Source organism: Desmodus rotundus, chromosome 6 (genome assembly GCF_022682495.2).
Source record: "Desmodus rotundus isolate HL8 chromosome 6, HLdesRot8A.1, whole genome shotgun sequence".
NCBI classification, from domain to species: Eukaryota; Metazoa; Chordata; class Mammalia; order Chiroptera; family Phyllostomidae; genus Desmodus; species Desmodus rotundus.
The window spans coordinates 95919534-95939907 of record NC_071392.1 but is presented as its reverse complement, the minus strand read 5'-3'; the positions used below and the strand labels follow the sequence as shown (position 1 = coordinate 95939907).

Genomic DNA, 20374 nt, shown 5'->3' with positions numbered 1-20374 from the left:
GGGCGGGGGGCGGGGAGGCGGGGAGGCGAGGGGGTGGTGCGGGAGCCAGAAAAGCCTGAGCCCACAAGCCGGCCAGCCCTGCGGAGGGATGGGCAGCGCGCTCTGAAGTTTGTGACCGCCGCAGCCAACTCCTGGCGGGAGCAGGGACCAAGAAAGCGAGCAGCCAGCCTCGAATCCCCACAGCTGGAGGGCGAGGCCCGTTGTGCCCGGCCTGAGACCCCTTCCGGGGCCACAGGAGTCCGTTCTCCAGGCCCGGTGCTCCCTCGCCCGATCAGGGTTCATGGAGCTGGGGCTGTGGCTCCTTTTCGGACTCACAGTGACCTCCGCGGCAGGTAAGCGGGCGGGGCGGGGCGCCTCGTCCGGCGCGAGCGCACACAAAAGGACCCTGGGGTGGGGGTGGGGGTGGGGGCGCGGGGAAGGGTGCCTTGAGGGACGCAGCCTCTTGCTTGGGCTCACCATCCCTGGAGGCTCCTGGGGGAAGGTGGGAGCAGAAGCGGGGTGCAAGGACTACCCCAAGGGCTCTGGAGGTTGCACGCAGCCCATTCGCAGACTGGAGACCTGTGGCCGGGGCTCACTTGGTTAGTTTTTCATGAAGTTGGGAACTTTTCAAAAAGTTTGCAAACTCCTCAAAACTGTGCAAAAATGATTGCAAAGTTTTGGAAAAGTGTGCAAAATGCTTACATGTTCCCAACGGGTGTAAATAGCTTGCAGACTTTGCAGAGAGTGAAAATAGCTTGCAAGCTTCCCACCCATACACACATAGCTTGTGAACTTTTCAAAAACTGGGCACATAGCTTTGCAAACTTTTCTGAACGTTTGACATAGCTTGGAGACTCTCTAGAAAGTGCAACTAGCTTGCAAATTTTGCAGAAAGCTTGGTGGCCTTCCTCTGACAGGACTTGGGGGGTGGTGGGTGTGGGGGGCATGAACACTCAGGAGCTCAGGAGCCCCTCAATCTGCCTCCTTCCTGCAGGATTGGTGCCTGCTGGCAGGAGTGGCATCCCCCAGGTCCCCCCTGCATCCAGGTCGGAGGGGGACATTGAGGAGACCGTGGCCATGACTGCAGCACGGGGTCTAAACCTCGGGGACCCTGGGCAGGAGCAGGGACCAGGTTGGTTTGGGGGACAGGCGGACCAGGGGGGCCCGGTGCGCCGCCGAGCCAGACGCTGCACGTGTCTCACCTACAAGGACAAGGAGTGCGTCTACTACTGCCACCTGGACATCATCTGGATCAACACCCCTGAGTGAGTGCCCTGGGCACCGGGGACGAGCCTGGGAGGGCGGGGGGGGGGGTTGCCGGTGCCAGGCCGTCTCCACTCTCCCAGAGGCCCTGCCCCAATCCCAGCCTGCTCAGCCCTGAGCCTGCCCTGGCTCAGAGCTCAGCGCTTGCTGGCTCTCCAGCCAGCCCAGGTCTCCTTGGCAGGTCAGGGTGTGGCCCCCATCCCTTTGGAAGGCCTGGCCCAGGAGAAACCCAATCCCAGAGTTTCTGATCTGGTGGAAGGGGGAGCCCTCCCTCCCACTGAAATGAGCCAGCCAGAGGGATTAGATACCTGAGAAGTCCCTCGGAGAAGGAGGAAGCCCAGAGAAAGTTCTATCCTGCCCCTGCACTAAGGGATCCAACCCCCCCTGCTGACCCTGCCAGGCTCCAAGGAGTTTCAAATTCCTTGACAGCAACCTGCTCACCAGGGAGCAGGGACAGAGGTGGTCTTGGCAGGGCCTGGTGGAACCTGCCTGTCAGGGTGAGATTCCCAGGGTGCCAGGGGTCAGGGGTGAGAACTGATGAGTCGTAGTTACCCATCCTCAAAGACAGCCTGCCCTCCCCGCCAACCTCCCCTGCTGCTGCCCCGGGAGCTCTCTCAGGGCTGAGACAGGGCTCCCTGCGCTGTCCAGGGTCTGCCTTGCTGTAAGGTCAGCCTCTCCCGAGGCTGCGGACAGCGCTCTGGCGTGGGAGTGGCCATCACCCCCCAATCCACTGGCTCCATCAGGACCCCCTTCTGCAGCCTCATCTGCAGTGAAGAGGGCTTGACCTTGCTCGGGTCCCCAGCCTCTGGGATTTGCCCTCCGATCTCTAAAATCTGGGGCTTGGACCACAGGTCTCCACGTTCCGTACCCTGGTTGTCCTGGGATCTTCTGAGTCACCTACCATCCTGCTGGGGATTCTTTGTGAACAGGCACCCTGGGCCTGGACAGACAGCTTTGTCCCTGCCTTGAGAGCCACCTCAATTCATGTTCATCACGGTGCCCTATGTCCCTGAGCACTTGCTGGGCAGCTGGTGGCCTCACTTCCCACCTTGTTCCATGGACACTTGGAGAGAGAAGTGCAAAGCAGGGTAAACCGAGGTGTCTGTCTCCCAAACGAGGTGACAAGACCTCTAACGACATCTGGGATAGGGCTGAAAAGTCATCCGTTATAGAACGGCAGGCAGGGCGGCTTCCCCAGCAACCCAGACACAGGCACAGGGACCCGGCACAGACGGACCTGCACTCGGTTGGGTACTCTGTCGTCACTGTCTTGAGATTTTTTAACACCTTCTGAACCACGGGGTCTACCCTCGAGTTTTGTCCTGGGCCCCACAAGTTCCGTAGCTGATCCTGATTCAGAATTGGCCTGCCAGGCTGCGCATGGTCAGGCTGCGACACACAGTCGGTCCACAGGAGGGAGGATGGCGGCCTGCCCTGTTATCTCCCTTTTGTGGGGAAGACACAGGGACATGGATTGGGACGGGCTCCTAGACAAGGCTGCCATCGATCGCCTCCTGTCCTCAGACAGTGATGAGGGTCACCTTTTCTTATGGTCCCCATCGCCCTGACACCTGTCGTGATTCTTATCCTCCTGGCCTTGTGATCTCACCAAATTAGCTTCGCCGAACCCGGCACTTAGGGTGATCAACCGCAGGACTGAGCCTTGCCTTGGCAAGGATCCCAAGCAGTGAATCAATCTAGGAGAAAGAAGGAAGCCAACTGAGTTAGGGGTGGGGCCCTGGGACAGAGGCGAGCGAGAGGGGAGGAGACCACCTTGGTCCTCTGCTTGTCCCCGAGCCCCCAACCTGGCTGGGGGTCCAACCGCTGCAAACACACCCAAGAGCATAGGCCAAGCCCTGCGATCCGTTTGGAAGCCTGTCTAATCATCTCGAGTTGTCTTGCGTGGCCCCAGACGAAGCTGTGCATCTCTGACTTTCTCCAGGTCAGCCAACTTGCTGACTTTCCCTTACAGCTTGATTTACATCTTCCTCTCTTCCCGGACCCTGGCTCATTTTAAACACTAGGAAAGAGGGATTAAATATGGTGTTTGGGAGTCCCGTGAGCTTGTCGGGGAAACAAAAATGACAATAGCCAGACCTGAGCGTTTTGAAGTTAGACAAGCAAAGTAATTTTTATAAGGGAGATTTTTCTGGATGGTCTTTTTCTTCCTGTCTTTCTTTTTCTCTCTGTCTTTTCTTCTCCCTTCCCTCCCTGCTTTCTTTTTTCCTTGCTTTCCTCCTTCCTTCCTAAAACTCTCCGTAGATATGTAGACTCGCCCATTTGTTATCTCTGAAACACCTCGGACAAGATTGCAATAGGCTGTGGGGACAGGAATGTGGGCCTTTGGAGAAATGAGTCTGAAAAATCACTTGCTTGCAGGAAAGGAGCAATAGTGGGCATAACAAGGTCTCCTCGGAGTCCATCTGCCGCCGCCACCAACGCCACCACCCCGCCTCTTCAGTGCTTCCCTCTCTCACCTGTCACCCTCTCTCCTTCATCAGCCCCTCCTGGTCTCTCGAAACTTCTCCAGGGTGTGATTTGCTCCCTGTCCCTGCTGCTGGCTGCTCTGAGAACCCAGCAGGTCTTGATCCTCACGCCTAACTCAAGAATCTTGAACTTGGGGTGATGTTCAGCTGCTGGTGTCTTTCCTCCTACTGCCTGCTCAGTTGCCCGGAGATGGTGTCAACCATTTGCTTTGTTTTGGAAGGACATTTACGAGGTCACGGGCTTTCTGTGAGTGCGGTCCTTTATGCTGCGGTTAAGGACCTAAGAGCCGCAGTAGGAAGGCTGGGGTGTCTGCTGAGATCTGTTCTGCCTCTCGGGTGCAGGTCTGGTTCAGGCACGAGAGACCAGTTACTCCCTGGAGGATCTTCCGGGTATAAGAGCAGGTCCTCTGGGTCTCCCATGTTTACCCACGTGCTTAGTCCTTCCAAGCCTGAGCTTGGTCAGCCCTTTCTGCCAGCACGCAGCACACAGCAGGCAGTAGGGCTCGGGCCAAGTCCTGCCGCATGGTGATGGTTCCCAGGCTTTGCTGTCACTGAGCTTCCAGTGTGAGGTTCTCCCACCAACGAGTTTCTTGTTTGGGAGGCAAGGGCGCTCTGTGCAGGCTCCCACGTCCCTGCAGAGGGGGGTGAAAATGCGGACTTTCCCAGTGACATTGCCTCTGACTTCCATGGCATCCCTAGAAGGTCCGTGGCCCCCAAGGAGGAACTCTTGTGTCCTGTGCCTCTGCTGTTCTTGTCCCTGTGTAGGCAGCTGAGATCACAGCTATGCCATGGGATGGTATGATTTTTGTGACGTTCCTTGGCCATACTGGAAAGCCCCCCACCCCTCAACCTTCTCCTAGACAACCTGCCATTGCCAACACAAACAGAAACAAAGCCCCAAATCAGAGACACACCCATGCCACCTCATGGTCGTGGACAATTGCCAAGAGCCAGGGGGAGGCAGTGAACAAGCAGCCCATGTGCTTCCGTTCTTATACACGTGGGGCTGTTCTCTGCGAGTCTCATGAAACAGAACTGCCTTATGATGTAGTGGGGGATTGTATTAGTCAGGCCCCCAGAGAGTCAGAACCAACAGGACCCACGCATCTGTGTGTGTGTGTGTGTGTGTGTGTATACGTGTCTATATAAACACACAGAGAGGAGTTCACCTTGCAGGTTCGAGTCCAAAGGCATTCTGCAGGCAGAATTCCTTTCTCTTCAGAGTACCTCAGTCTTTTCTGTTAAGGCCCTCACCTGATTGGATGAGGCCCACCACACTATGGAGGGCAATCTGCTTTACTCAAAGTCTACTGATTTAAATATTAATTACATCTAAACCATACCTTTCCAGATACATCTAGACTGTTGTTTGGTACCATGGTGCAGCCAAATGGACACACAAAATTAACCACACAGGGCTCTCAGTTGTAACCGTACCCCACCGTGGGCCAGCCCCTCTGACGCTGACACCATACACCTGGCTGCAGAGGGGAGCCAGCCCATCAAGTGGTGGATAGGGCTGTAGGACACCGGCCAAGGGGCCCCACTGTGTTCCTCCCTACTGTGTTCCCGAGGATTGAGGGAACCTGCCCATGGTTAATCCTTCCGGGACGTACGAGGGAGACAGCGTGATGCTGTGGGAGTGGCTTAGTGTTTCAAAGCTCCGAGCCGCGTGGGCTAACAAGTAGGGATGTATTCATGAAAGAGCGGGGTGTTTGCAGTCGTGACTGGGCTGGACGTGCCGGGACCCACACCCCTACTCAGGGGAGACTCCAGACCCAGGAGCTCTGATTCTCCATGTGGCCTGGGGTAGGTGACACTCCCTCTCTGAGCCCCACGTAAGGTGCAGACGTCAGTCCGACTCTAGGCTGGGGACCAAGGTGGCAGCCTCAGCTGTTCCAAAGCATGCTGTGCTGACTCAGACCAGCAGGGATGGTATTTGTTTTGGGGTCTTTTCCTTCCTGGAGAAGCAGAGTAAAAATAGTAAGCGCGATAACTAACAAAACATTTAAATGCTTGTTTCAGTGGGTTCTATCACAAAAAGGCAACACGCCGACAGATTCCCATTTGCCCCTGTGTTGTTTAAGAAAAGTGCTGTCGGCTGGCTTCCAAGGAGAGACTTTCCAAAGGGTAGGATGTCTCGATGGGATGGCTGGATCCAGATCCCCAGTCTCCTGTGGACGTGCGTTAGGCAAGCTGTCCGCTCACTGTGCGATTTCAGGGACCCCAGCAATAGTCACCGGACCCATGAGCCAGGACTGGGGGTACTGGGGTTGGAGGTGCAGCTACTGTGGCAGAGGGACAGTGTTTCTGGCCACCGTGAGAGTCGTGGTGGCACCAATGGGGACGGTGGCGTTGGCTGAGATGCCTATGAGTAAAGGTGTGTGAGGAGGACATGAGGAAGCACCTGGGACATGCTCAGAGCACTCAGTCCCACGAAGACGTGGCCCTAAAGGCAGCCTGTGCCGGGGCCAGTGCCCCTGCTGCTGTATCCCGCTCTGGGGTCGCGGGGCACCAGGGAGTAGAGTTCTTGCTTAAGGACTGCTGAGGTCGGCCTCCTTGGACCTTCCAGCCTCGTCTGGGCCAGCTCCTGGAGGGCTTGGTGGGCGGCCTGTTAGCCTCCCGATTAGCATAAGGGTTGCAGACACTGGGGAAGGCGTGCCTGCGGCTGCAGCTGATAAGCAGCTAGATAAGGATGCTGGTGGCCAAAGGTTGCTCCAGGCTTGCCCAGATTTGGTCCCACCCTGTTGCTCCCTCCTTCTTTGTTTTCTAATTGCTTCCTGCTCACCTTGGGGACATACTGAATGTTTGGGGAAGGGGGCCTGGTGTCCCCTGAAACCACTGGCCTGGGCTTCCTTTGCTAATGGAGACGAGAGGGACTGGGAGAGGGGGACAGGGGCTGGGGTCTGGCATTTCAGGATAAATTGAATGATCAGTTCAGAACTTCTTTGTTAAAGCCTCACGCTGACATCTGGGTAAGGGGTCTGTCTGTCTGTCTGCATTCTTATGGTTGGAACCGGCTAGCCCAGCAGAGTAAACATGTTGTCTTCTGATTGGCAGACTGAGGACCTCATGGGCCCTGAGGCCCTTCATTTCCAATGTCACCCAGCACTGCCCAGGACCCAAAGTGTTAGTCACCAGGAAGCAGTCCCAGGAAATACTGTGGACATCTGTTTATGAAAAATAGTAAATAAGTAAATAAATAAATAAATAGGGGTGCGGGAGAAGACGGTGCCAGCCGGACTGACAGTGATCTTAAACTCAGGGCCTGACAGATGATGGTTTTATTTTATGAGTTTTTTTTCTTCCCATTCCTCCATTTCTAGTTCCTCCTTGGAAATTTAGTACGTGTTTCGATCCTTATTTTGAGTTCGAGTAGCGTATCTCTTAGAACATTCCTTGGCAAGGCATGTTTTTAACTCTGAGGGCCTTCGGGCTAAATTTCAGACTTTGTTGCAGAGGTCCGCTCCCACAGGGTGACTTTCTGTTGGGGTCACTCAGCCTGAAAGCCCCCATTTTCTGCCCAGGGGTGTCTGAGTAGGTGAGGGGATATCCAGGTGCAAAGCCAAGCATAGATTAGAAGCAGCTGATCCGACTCGAGCCTGGGGGCTGTTTAATTTGCAGCCAGGTGGTCGTGACTCTGTGTGACCCCGGAGGGGGAATTTGGATTTCTGCTAGATGAAAGGGACATTGCAGCTCAGAACTTGGCCTTAAATCTGAAGACACATAAAATGCTCTGACACCCCCGGTGAGGTTTATTCCTGCAGAAATTTAAAACAAAGGGCCAGGAGGGCGTTGGGGGTGGGGGGCAGCAAACAGTGTTTCCTTAGGAGGCCCCATGCCGCGCTGGAACTCCGCACCGCTTTTTCTGCATCCTGGGCTGGATACGCAGCCTCTCGGCAGCTTCTCAGTGCGTCCGATGGCACCCGGACACAGGCCCCTTCCTACCTCAGGTAGCCCCGTGGAACCGCCGCTCAGCCTTCGAGCACAGGAGCACAAGTGGTGGCTTCCTATGAGGAAATGACCTGCTAGCCTACGTCATGTTTGGGATGGAAACAGTTCCTTCCATGGGACACACACGTGTGCACACACACGCAGGCGCACACACTTTTCCCACTGTGGAATGGGAACCAATTTTACTTAGAAAATAAACCCAGATGGGGCCACAGTGTGGAGGAGCAGCTTGTCTAGGCACAGTGTGGGGTGCTGCCAGCTCCTGCTCAGCTAGTAAGTGCCCCAGGAATGGACCAGCAGGATGGGGCATCCAGTTGACTTTCTCAAAGGTTTCTTAGGAGCCAAGAGCGCTTGGGGAACTTGTCCTTGTTTTGAAGGCCAGGAGGCACAGGCTCTCAGCTCTTACGGCCTCAGGCTGCGGTAGCAGAAGGTCTCACCGAGCAGTAACTCTAGACCAGGGTGGCCGGGGGCCCTGTGCCCTGGCCCGGTAATTCGAAAAGCAGAAACAGATTCATTTCATGAGAGAGAGAGGCTCAGGGGCCGATGCAGCTGGGGTGCTGCGGTTCTTTCTCAGCAACAGCTTGAGTGGCCCATGGCGGACAGTTTCGCCCACAACTTGGGAGCGTAAACAGCTTTGCCGAAGGTCAGAAGCGAGTCGGTGAGAAGGCAGCAGTGGATGTGTCTGTTCTGGGTTTTTTTAACTGCTTTCCACGGGTTTCCGGCAGGGTCAGGAATGGGGTGAGGTGAGAGATGCCCTCCCTCAGGAGCAAACTTGAAGGAGATGCCAAAAAGTCAGCGGCAAAGATAAATAAAAGTTCCTGCATTGTTTTTTTTTTTAAAAAAATCAAAATCAGTGCAAAAATTTAATAATCGACAAAATAGCAACATTTTAAAGGCAGGATCAGACCTGTGCTTGCCGGACGTCCTTACCTGCCTCCCCCTAAACCTTCCTTGGGGTCTTGTTTGGGGATAAAGCCTGTGTCTCGAGAGGGGCTCAAGTTTTCTTGGTTGTAGATAGGAGATCCACAGACCACGGCTACCAATCAATCACAGGACACACGGCCACAAAGGATTCCAGGAGAAGGAAAGACAGCGTCTGTATTACTGTATTACTGTTGTGTGGGAGTGAGTGTTCAGGAGGACTTTCTACCCTTGGGGTGAAATCTCCTGGAAATTAGCAAGGGTGTCTTCTCTTGTTTCCTGTGGACTATTTAAAGGGATGCTGTTGGTTTCTGCATTTGTAAAAAAATCCTTCTGCAAGGACCCACCCGCCACCCATTTTAACCACAATACCTGCTCCTTCTTTTGCCCCTTCGGTTTCCATGCCTGGGAACTATTTCGGGCCCCATCTGTCGGCGGCTTTGCATCAAGTTATAATGAGGCCATTCCAGACAGACATCCAACCTGGAATTCATCAGGGTCACGGGGGGTTGGGGAGAGAAACTCTAGCCTGACTCAGGGGGACATATTTGGGTTGTAGCGGCAGGCGGGTAGGCCGGCGAACGTGGGGGGTTCTGTTGACAGCATCATCTCGCATGTAGATGAGCCGTTTGTTGCTCTGATTTTTTTTATGAGCTATACCTCCTCAAATCCCACACCACACAACAAACACTGTTGTTCTCGTCTCCTTTGACCTCCCTGCGTCCGCTGAATATCGCTCGGTGTGCGCGCACCCAGTTCGGGGAGGACCGTGTGTCCCAGTGAGCTGGTGGGATGAATCAGTCTGTGGCTTTGGGGTTATCTTTCAGCTCAGTTATATGGTAACAGGACACGGGAGCTTCCTAAATACTGTTGCGGGGATTCTGGGAACCTCTTACCTTGAGGGGGACAGAAACCCCACGTTTCGGTTGTACCTTCATTGCTGGAAAGAAGGGCTAGGGCCAGGGGCGTCCAACCCGCGGCCCACACGGGCCTCATGCGGCCCGGGATGGCTGTGAATGCAGTCTGACACAACACTGTAAATTTACTTAAAACTTTTTTCTGTGCTCATCAGTTTTCATTAGCGTTTGTGTATTTAGTGGGTGGCCCAAGACAACTCTTCCTCGGCCAGTGTGGCCCAGAGACGCCAGAAGATTGGGCCCCCCCGGGAGGCCCTCTCCAGCAATTGCACCGCTCTGGAGGTGTGTTTGAGACACCACGGCATTTGAGGCTCTGCAGCTGGATGGACCTTTCCAGAGGTCTGGCCCTTCCATTTCTCAAACCCAGGGGGAAGACGCTTACTCCGGACTCCCAGGGGGCTCGTCTTTGACTTGGGCCAGGAACCTGGCTCTGCCAGCCTCGAGCAGCCTCTGGTTTCACCTTGGATGCCTCCCTCACCTGTGCCAGTGGGCTTCTCTGTCCTGGTGTTAGTGTGGCCCACAGGAATCCTTAGCAAGACACAGTTCTTCCACTGCGCGTAATCTAGAGGCCATATCCCCTCTAGGAAAACCCTCGAAGGTGGGCTGGTCCAGGACAGCAATAGTAGGGCTGCCCGAAATCGGTAAAGAATTCTATGCACTTGGGAAAGCATGTGTGGCCTCGAAGTCAGGCTAATTCAGACCACCTTCTTTCCTTCCTTCCTTCTTTCCCTCCTTCCTTCTTTCCTTCCTTCCTTCCCTCCTTCCCTCTCTCCTTCCCTCCTTCCTTCCCTCCTTCCTTCTTTCCTTCCCTCCTTCCTTCCCTCCTTCCTTCCTTCCTTCCTTCCTTCTTTCCTTTCTTCCTTCCTTCTCTCCTTCCCTCCCTCCTTCCTTCCTTCCCTCCTTCCTTCCCTCCTTCCTTCCTTCCTTCCTTCCTTCCTTCCTTCCTTCCTTCTTTCCTTCCTTCCTTCCTTCCTTCCTTCCTTCCTTCCTTCCTTCCTTCCTTCTTTCCTTCCTTCCTTCCTTCTTTCCTCCCTTCCTTCTTTCCTCCCTCCCTCCCTCTTTCCCTCCTTCCTCCCACAGAGACTTATTGCTGAGGCATTGAGAGCACCCGCTCTGAGCCAGGCACTGCATCAGCTGCCCTGGATGCAGAGGTGAACAATGCAGAAATGGTCAGTGATTCCGGGTGGATAGAGTCCAGCTGTGTCAACCCAAGGGACAAGAAGGAAGCCACCCCTGCACTACAGGTGCAGAACTGACCCCTGCTCTTGAGTCTGATTGGGGAGGGTCAGTGCTCAACTCTCTTTGAACACAGATATGATTCTGGTCAAATTCCTAAAACGTTAAGTCCAGGATAAACCCAAAAGTTGGGATTTTGGTGGGAGGGAAGACCCTTTAAAAAGTTAATCGCTAACTCACAGCACATCGCTCACTCTTTTGATTTCCTGGGCTTTGAGAAGAGGGCTTTCCACATGGGTGGGGGTTGGATGAGCCACCTGCTTTAGGGTCTTCCAACCTAAAGACACTGGAACTTTCTGCAGGGGAAGGAAAGCTACAGATTGCCAGATTACGCTGTGTTGTTTGTGAGCAGAACATTTGGGTAATATTCTTTAGAACCAGAAAGTCTGTGCACGTGTTTTCTGCTTGTCTAGCAAGGTCACTGAGGAGCTGTATTTCCTGGCCTGTTTTCTTTCCTGGGGTTTGGAAGGGTACCCCGTGGCTGTCTGGCATGAGGCCTGGCCCCTAGCAGACTTGCACAGCCTTTGATGAGTGGACAAAGAATCAGTTCGCTGGAGGATGCAACTTCTGAGTGGTCAACCAAGGGTCGGGGCCGGGCTCTGGATCTTAGAGTGGTGTGCTTGCTTCCCCCTGCGTAACGGGCAGTGCAGTCCAAAGCAAACATTTCCCAGTGGGCACCGCTGGGGAGGAAAGGACTCCAGCTGGCCGTTTGCAGGGGCTTGTTCTGATTCGGAGCGCTCTTTCTCGTGTGCTGCTGCAGTGTAGGAAGCTCCACTTGTCCCTGGCAGCTGGGGAGACTCTGGGTTTTTCTATTAAACCCAAGGGATACTGGTTGCACCTATCTTAACAAAGGGAGGTCCAGGTTGGCTAGAGCTCACTGGTCACAAGCAACAGAAAAACCTGGTCCAGCTAACACAGCACAAAAGGAGCTATTGAAAAGACACAGGGTAACCTACGACCAGTGGGGAAGCAGCCCTAGGCTCAGAAAGGAGAGGCCCAGCAGACAGACCTGGGGGCCCAGGGGTGCAGCCCAGCAGACAGGCAGGGTGGGGCTGCCTGGCACAGAGCAGCTCTGAGCATTTTCTGACCTTCAGTTGCTCTCACTCACTTGTCTTGGGAGAGACAGGGTCCGATTGCCCAGCTTGGGTCACTGGACGAGTCCCCAGGCAGGGGAAATCTCACATGTTGATTGACAGTCTCGCCAAGACCTCACACAGGATGGAGGGGTGAATCCCAACGGCAAAGAAAAGAGATTGGATTTCTGGAGCCAAAAACCACTTAAGTTGGCCCCAGGCTCTAGAGAATTCCGGGCTTTTAAGTCATTTGAGAGGGAACTCCTATCTGCGAGCTGTTTGGTCCTTGTTTCCTTGCCTTTGTGTACAGCAGGCACCCTAGACATTGGTGGAAGTGAATGGATGCTTTTGTGGGATGCTGAATTCAGCCACTTCTGATAGTGCACTCCATCTTGCCTTGCTTTAGAACAAAATTCTTAGCTAGCTGTTCTTTCTGGTTAAGGTTACAAAGGTAGTCCACGAAGGTGATCTACATGCCCTTGCCCAAGAAGGTGTTGCTAAGCTCGAAGAGCAGGTGAGTGGTGCCTGCCAAGGAAGGGACTCATAGAGTCTGAAACCGAGCCCTAGTTGGAAAGTGTGCTGGGGTCTGGAAGTTGTGACCCTGGCAGATGTTGGGAGGTGATGTCCAATGACGATGGTGCCTGGAAGCTGTGCTGCCCCCTACTTGTGTGCCCCTGGGAAACGGGCCCCAGGGCTGGTCAGCAGAGTCCTGCCTTTTGTCCAGTGTGTTCTCTGGATCCAAAGGAAGCACCGGCTTTGCGTCCCCATTTGAGATGGAAGGAAGTACATGGTCAAGTTGACATTCTGATGTGGAAATGTTCTGTTGGTTAGAGAGACGCAGAACTTGGGCTTTTGAAAGTGGAAAGCAACCCTATTTCTGAAAATAGTGCCAAGAGCTAATTTTGTCACTGTGTCATATGACTTGTCTGGTGTCACCCTATGGGACAAGCCACTAGACTGGGGACTGTAAACTCAGGTGCCCAAGAAGGGCCAGACAGGTAAGAAGAGTGAGCAGAGAAGGACAAGTGTAAAGCTACTGGGAGCGGTGGGGACTGGGGCGAAATGGAGTGGTAATGAGCCGTGACTTTGTGAGTGCCGGACGGTTGCTGAGTGTGGGAGTGTGGGGTGGTGTTAGCATAACTTCAAGTTATTCAAGGGAAGCTGGAAGTCAGAGTGTTTATGTGAAATGTTCAAATGAAAAAGCCCATCTGCTGATTGAATGAAGTTCATAAAATGCCAACTGGCTGGCCTCCATACTGAATTAAAACTGCGTGTGTCCAAGGCCACCTGTCTGTCTTGTTCAAGGATGTGTTCACCCAGAGTCTAGCCGAGCGCTTACTCATCAGAGCCCACTCAGCAGGCATTGTTGAATGCTATTCAATGTGCCTCTGTGTATGAGAGAGAGAAATTGTTTTTTTGAAAGAATGACAGTTTGATAAACTTTCCTGAGATTTTAGAATTTGACCAGTGAAGCTCCTTTTGCTACCTTTGTGAATATCTGTGCCTCTTCTTAAAAAAAAATTCCAAGGCAGAAGCAAGTTTCCTGATCAGGAAGATGGAGATCATTAATTTATTTATGAAAAGGCAACACTGAATTTAAAACCAGAATCTTAAAAAGAAGAAGAAGAACAAGAAGAACAAGAACAAGAAGAGAAGAAGTCAGCTTTCCTTATTTTAAAACTTCTCGTAGAGAGAAATAGCATGCTTTCAGTATGATGCCGCAGATGAAGAATGAATATGGGAGACTTGAAAGGTTAATGTTTAATAACGTTTATATGTGACATTTGGGGGAAAGTGGCAAATAAGGAGCACAGTGATAAATAAGGCCCTGACATCACTGTCACCAAGCAAATAATGTTCTGTCTATGTACGTTGAGGGGCAATTTATCAGACACAGACACAACACTAGATGTTGTATTTGCAGGTGGTGTTTTGTTTGGTCTGAGAGCATCTGGATTGATCTCCTCTGTTTGTCTTTTCTAGGGAGCTCTGAGTTAAAACTGAAACATGAACAGATGGAGAAGCTGCCTACCTTGATTAGGAATTGCATTCTCCAAACCCCACAGGCTAAAATAATTGAGCAGAGAGTGTGCTAGGCAAAGGTTCTTGGCTGATTTCACTGACTTTTCATGGTTCTACCATTAGGTCTTCCCAAGTCACTATTCGGAAAGCATTGATCGTCAAAGGGCGCCCCCCTCAGGTGAAATACAAGTGCTTATTAGACAGGCCACGTGGAACGATGGGCCCGCCAAAAGGGAGCATAGCAAAGAATGGCATCGCTGTGCCAAACAGCACTCCAGGTCTTTATTACCCTCGCCCCTCTTTATTGCTTAGTCACACATCTCAAATGCAGGCCTGGTAGAAGAGATTTTTCTGTCTGATACAATTGACTTGAACAAGAGTAGCCATTATTTCCTTACTGCTAACTCTTGGTAAGGATTTTCCAGGCAGTGCCCTGTCCCATCCAATCTGTCTGACAGCCCTTCTGTGAATCAGGAAGCTGTTGAGAGGGTGGAGTCACCGTTACATAACTGCTTTACAACATAACGATGGAATTACCAGATATCCCTTCTCTGCACTCTGTGTACCTTGCACATTTCTGCATGTATCGACTTGTAACGTTTCCTTTCCCTGCTTTCATACCCCAGGATCATGTATACGCATTCTATATAGTGAATGCTGGCAAATGTTGGAATTCTTTGTGATGGAATTTTGTGTTTATTGAACTTTTTAGGTTGAAAAGAATCCAGAATTGTTGGATTATATTATCTCACCATTAGCTACCGGCTGCTCAGTCAGTGGTGCCTGTTCATCCAACCTTGTGCTGAGTTCACAGAAGGGACAAAGAGGAGCTGGTGACCCACTCCTAGAGCTGGTCAAGGAATCCCTCCACCCTGGGCCCTATGGCCAGACGGCTGCCTCTGGCCCTGCCCTGGCCATAGCTGCAACCCCACTGTGAGGAGTCCCTGGGACTGAAAGCCACATACTGTCCCCTCTAGACCATGCTTCATGTTCAGGGTCTGGAAATCTCCTACCCAAATGTCCCCAGGCCCACTTCCAGGGTCTGACACCCAGGGACAGAACAGGGGTCCAGGGGCATACCCCAAGACCTACAGGGTGGCCAAGGGGTGGCTGCTTGCAGGATGAGGGGTAGCTGGGGTTTGGGGGTGCATCCTCATGGGAGTAGATGAGCCCCCCCCAACCTTGGTGTTTGATGGAACAGGATGAAAGAGAAGGTGCTGAATCTCTTTGGGCCGCCACGTTTCAACATGGAATTCCAAGGACCCTCAGCATTCTAGATTCAAGACTGAGTTTCCAAGGTTGAAGCCATACTTGTTCAGCTCAAGGATAGAACTGTCTCACTGAAGAGCTTATCAGATGGCTTTACAGCCTGTCAGTTTCTGCTTGTGGGAGGCGGGCTCCTTGGGAACTGGAACTTCCCTTAGGGGCAGCCTGAGTCAGCCAGCAGAGTGCACAGGTCCAACCCCTGGGCTGCACAAGAGTGGGGTTCCCCGCCTCGGCCCTGTGAGAAAGGAAGGGGTCCTACCCCTCTGGAAACATTCTTGAAAGATCACAAAGTCTCATTTGCACGCTAGATCTTTGCACTGCACTTCTGGGGAAATGCTGAGCACGTCTCCATGAACAAACACTGCGTGACTTTGCTTCCTTACTTCAAACACTTTGAATTTTCAGTTTTTTGCTGAGGTCGAGCAGTCCCCTGCGTGGAAACGTGCGATCAGCTGACAGCAGTTCCAGAACGGCAGATCTCGCCGTCAATGGGGGAAGGGGAACCTTGCTGCTCCTTCTGTGCAATTTTCACTGAGAGATGGGGGCCTGGGCTGAATGTCAACACTTGCAGATTGAATGAGGCCGATGACTGGGAAAACATACCTTCAGCCAAACCCTGCCTCACCACAGTGTCGGCGTTGTTTGGCTACCCCCACTCCCAACCCCACTCCTGAGGGAAAATGGTGTCTTTACCAAAGGTGATGTGCAGAACAGGACTGGACCCCGCTGGCTTTGCCAGCCAGTAAACCCTGAGGGCTCTGCACCCGGCCTCCCCCCCCCCCCCAGGGAGTGCCACCAGTCAGGTGACATACTGATTTGATATACAGGAACATTGCTCGGCTCCAGCCCAGCAGGGAGGCAGTTCGGTCCAGGCATCAGGCTGCCCCCCACTTTACCCTCACCACCCCAACAAGGCTCTATGGTGTGTGTTTCAAATCAAAATAAATTCAGTTGGATTTTATTTTGACCATGGGGAGAGGCTGTCGGAACCCCCTTTGAGGTAGATGCTCCGTGAGGCATGCAGAAACCTAGGCGGTTAACTTGGGGATGGGCAGGAAAACCGAGACTTACTGGAGAAGTGACTTTTGGCCACATAAGTTTCCTCTACTTATTAGTGATCTATCCCCCAAATTCTGTGCAATAGCACTGGAGTTAAGCATATGCTTTTCCCTGTGACCCACAGCACTGCCTGGCCGTCCTCTCCCTGCTCGGGAACACCCAGGCTTGGGTGCACCTGGGCATAAAAAATGACATAAATGTTGATTGTTCTGAATGATACAATCCCCTTCCTCCCAGAGTCCCCCCGGGAGCCTGGCTGCTGGGAGGATGCAGACACCGCCTGCCCTAGCTCCTAGCTCCGCCAGGTCCTCTCCATCTTCCACGCCCGTGGCCCCCGCACACTTCTTGGGGGTGGCAGGTTGCTGCCGTCAGGGCTCGCTCCTGTGCGCCCGTGTAGCCGCGGTCCTGACGCTGCTCTTTGCCCCGCAGACAGACCGCGCCCTATGGACTGTCCAGCTACAGAGGAAGGTCCCGTGGCAGGAGGTCTGCACGGCCGTTTCCACAGAGCCCACAGCCCTCGGAGTGGACATGGCGCTGCGCTTGTGCGGCGAGCCATGACCCAGCCTGCATGCGCTTCTGCACCCAGACCCTGGCCGTCGGCAGGTACGACCCGCTGTCTGGGTTGTCACGTCCAGGGGTCAGCTGTCCGGGGCAGACAAAGCTGGGAGTGTCTAACAGTGTGGTGTGGAGGGTGGCTGTGCCCTGACCCTGGTGCACCTGCATCCAGGGAGGCAGGGTACCCGGAGCAGAAGGGGCAGGGGCCCTCAGCTCTTGGAGGGTAACCCCATCCCCTTGCAGAACAGCCCACAGCACAGCCGTGGCCATGCCTGGTCTCCACATTCCTTCAGGGCTCCACAGCGCCTTGCCAAAATCTCAACGAGCTGCCAACCTTTACGAATTGAACAGTTACCACTTCTCCTTTCCCAAATGCACATTTCTAGCTTCTTCAAAAACGGCAAGCGGGACCATCTGGTCTCACGGACTTCACATTGCCCCCTGGCCAGCACGGGAGGACACAGAGTGGGGGCCACTCCCACGTGAGGGGCCTGCAGGGTCCGTTCACCCATGTCACCCATCATCTCACTCTGTGGCCCCAGAGCCCCCACGTCTGATACCCTGCCATTTGCTGTAGTTGCTGGACAGGAGTTTGTGAGGCGCTGTGGACCTGAATGGATGAGTGGTCCAGGTCTCACCCATAGTGGCGGGTGCCGTGGGGGCCCCGGGGCTCAGGACCCCAATGCGCTGTCGGGAAACCCCAGTGCCCACCGCAGTTGTCATCTGGGCCCCTTCGCGTCTCATGAGTACTCGGGAGGGAGTAGAAACCCAGCCGCGGCATGGTCCGCCTTCAGAAGCGGTGCTGGAGACGAGGTCCTGCAGGTTGGGCCCCTGTGAGTCCGCACTGCCGGGGAAGAGGAAGTCATCCCTGACGCTGGAAAACCAGCCACGAGGAAGTGCAGGTTGAGTCATTAAACTGGCTCTGTCCCCACAGGATTGCAGGGGCTGCAGAAAAACCGGACCCAGAAGGAGCAGTGCTGGTCCATGGGGCGGATGGAGGCCCTCATGCAAGGAGGTAATGCTGTGTTCTGGGAAGTCTCACCTTGGGGGCACGTGTGGGGGTGGCATCTGGCCTGAGAGGTGGCCATGGGGAACCCCGCTGTGCAGGGAGGGCCACATAACAGGCAACGGTGCCTCTGGTAAGTCGTCTCTGGGAAAAGAGCAGGCTGCCCTGCCTCTGGTCGGCCTGCCCTGTACCTTAGAAGCTGAGGCCCTTGGGCATGAGCGCATTGATGTCCAGCCCTGGAGGTCCCTGGGCCTGGACGAAGCAAGCCGGCCACCGGTGCTCGGAGCCCCTGCAGGCAGGGCCTCCAGCAACATTCGGTCTTTACTGAAGGAAGAAAAAACACGAGACATTCATTCCTTTCCGGCCGCTGTCTCTGGACAGAGGTGAAGTGCAGTGGCCCCCCAAATTTGTTTTGTTATTTCTTTTTACCTGCTTGTCTTTTTCAAATGAGGTCCTCAGGGTTTCCCGCAGCCACACTGGATGTATTTGTCATTCTGTCAATCAGGATTCCTTACGAATGACCCGCCTACACAGCCGCAGTGGGGTGGTAATTTATGTTCATGAGAATAGCCTGGAGGTGGCTTGGGTTCCTACAGGGGCTGATCAAGGAGAGATTAAATCATGCTCGGCATACAGGAGGCTTTCTAAAGTGGTGGCAGATCACTCCTGGCCGTCCAGAAAGGGACCTGTCAGCAGCCATAATGAAAGTGGAGAGGGAGGAGGCGGGCTGAGGTGGCAGAGAGTGGTCCCTGCGGAGCATGAGTCAGGCCCCAGCTGGTTCCCGCCTGGCCCTTTATTCCTTTTCCTCCTTCTCCCTTCCTCGCCCCACATCCAAACTCCCCTCGGCTCGGGAAGGAGGTGATGAAAACCATCCATCCGTTGCATCACTTATTCATTGCCTTATGCATTTGTTCAGCCCCTGCGACAGGCTGGGCACTGTCCTTGATGCCGGGGGCACAGCAGGGAATGAGGCAAAGATTCTACCTTCAATGGAGCTTAAGTAGTGTGGGAAGCAGCCTCGGGATGGAGTGCATGGGGGGAGGTACATGTGGGGTTGGGAGGATGGGGCAGTAGCATGAAGACCTGAAGGAAGAGATGGGGTGAGCCAGAGGGATGAGGAAGGAAAGGGAAGTTCCGGCAGGGGGACAAGAGGTGCAAAGGCCCTGGGGTCAGAATGTGTGTGTGATTCAAGGACATAAGAGGACCCTCCATAGAGGGCCTTGCCTTTGTCGTTTTGCTGTTGTTCTGTTGAATGTTCAGACGATGAGTGTGGGGGCACAGGGTTCCTCTGGGTTCTGGGAAGCTCCCGTGAGAAGCTTTACTTGGGCAGTCTTTCCTTATCAGCCACGGCCCCTACTTACTTGTGAGACTCAAAGTTAGTGGCCCCCAGATTCACGTCAGAGTGGAAGCTGCCACTGTCCTGAGCTTGTGATAATCCAAGAGAGCTCCTGGCAGCCGCACCTGCTGATATTAGGTTCACACCCTCCCAGGTGTGGGGCAGGCGGGGGAAATCGTGAGAAGCAGTGGCGAGGAGTCTGAGTTCAAAATGCAGAAGGGGCTGGACGTGGGGTGGGGAGGAGTTGCCTTTTTCAGCCGGTAAGGAAATCTCCTGTAACGCACCCTGGCCTTTCTTTTGCCCCTTTCTCCAAGGCAGGTTGAAATCCAGGACAGACCGCTCGAGTCATCTCTAGACCTCCACCACCAAAGGCTGGCCCTGAAGGGGACCCCACCTCCGCCTGCCACTCTGCCCGCCGTCTCAGGAGCTTCTGGGAGAACAGGCCTGCCACCCTGTCCTAGGAAGGCCTCTATTCCTGTCCCTGCTCATTCGCATTTCCACCTCTCAAAAGACAAAGAATGAGTTCTACCTGGGGGAGGAAACCTACCCCCAGGGTCCTCGCCTAACAACACACCCCTACCCCTAGAATGCCCCATCCCGATGGCCCCAGGTTCCCTAATGGGGACAGTGATCCCAGGTGGGGCCTGACCCCTTGGCTTGGCTTTCAGGCAGGAGACTGCTAGGAGAGGTATGGCGCGTGGGAAAGCTACTTGCCAGCTTTGGACTTGACTCCTCTTGGAGAGTCTGTGGACTCCGAGTGAGCCCTGCAGACGTAAACATGTGGCCGTGCCATAGCTGCCACATCCCGCTCAGACCCTGGCATAGAGCATGGCAGGCAGCGAGCGGTGCCGCGGGCCAGGCAGCCGACCGGCTGTGCAGGACGTCATGAGTTGGAGGCTTGTAGGATTTAGACAGAAGTGTTCGGCTGTGTTTGGTAGCCACCAAAAGAATGTATCTCAAAGAAAAAAAAAAAAGAAGAAGAAGGAAAAGAAAAACAAAACCTTTACTTTTGTGAGAACAGAGAGAGTGAGTGGAGATGGGGTTTGAACCCTGGCCGACCAGCGCTGCCCACCACAGGCTCATCGGCAGGAAGCCGCAGGACAGGCAGCCCCAGTGGAAGGCTGTCCAGTATTGGTTTCCCGAACAAATGTGCATCTTTGGGGAATGGCTTCAAAATAAGCCGCAAACGCAAACTCTTTGTAACTTATGTAAATTCCTATTTATCTGTGTAATTGGGAACGCCTGGGGACTGTGACCCCTGCCGGGTCCCAGGTTCCTGTCTCACTTGGCTGCACCTTTCC

The 20374-nt window shown here is 54.0% G+C and overlaps 1 protein-coding gene across 1 annotated transcript; it reads left to right on the top strand.

The window, feature by feature from the left end:
- The first annotated feature begins 1 nt into the window (after position 1).
- Positions 2–19558, top strand: EDN3 (endothelin 3). The gene is made up of 5 exons (XM_053927065.2): positions 2–332; positions 974–1244; positions 16606–16779; positions 17666–17746; positions 19392–19558. Exons 1-5 carry the CDS (start codon positions 281–283, stop codon positions 19426–19428), a joined length of 615 nt encoding a protein of 204 aa, XP_053783040.1. The 5' UTR covers positions 2–280; the 3' UTR covers positions 19429–19558.
- Positions 19559–20374: the final 816 nt, after the last annotated feature.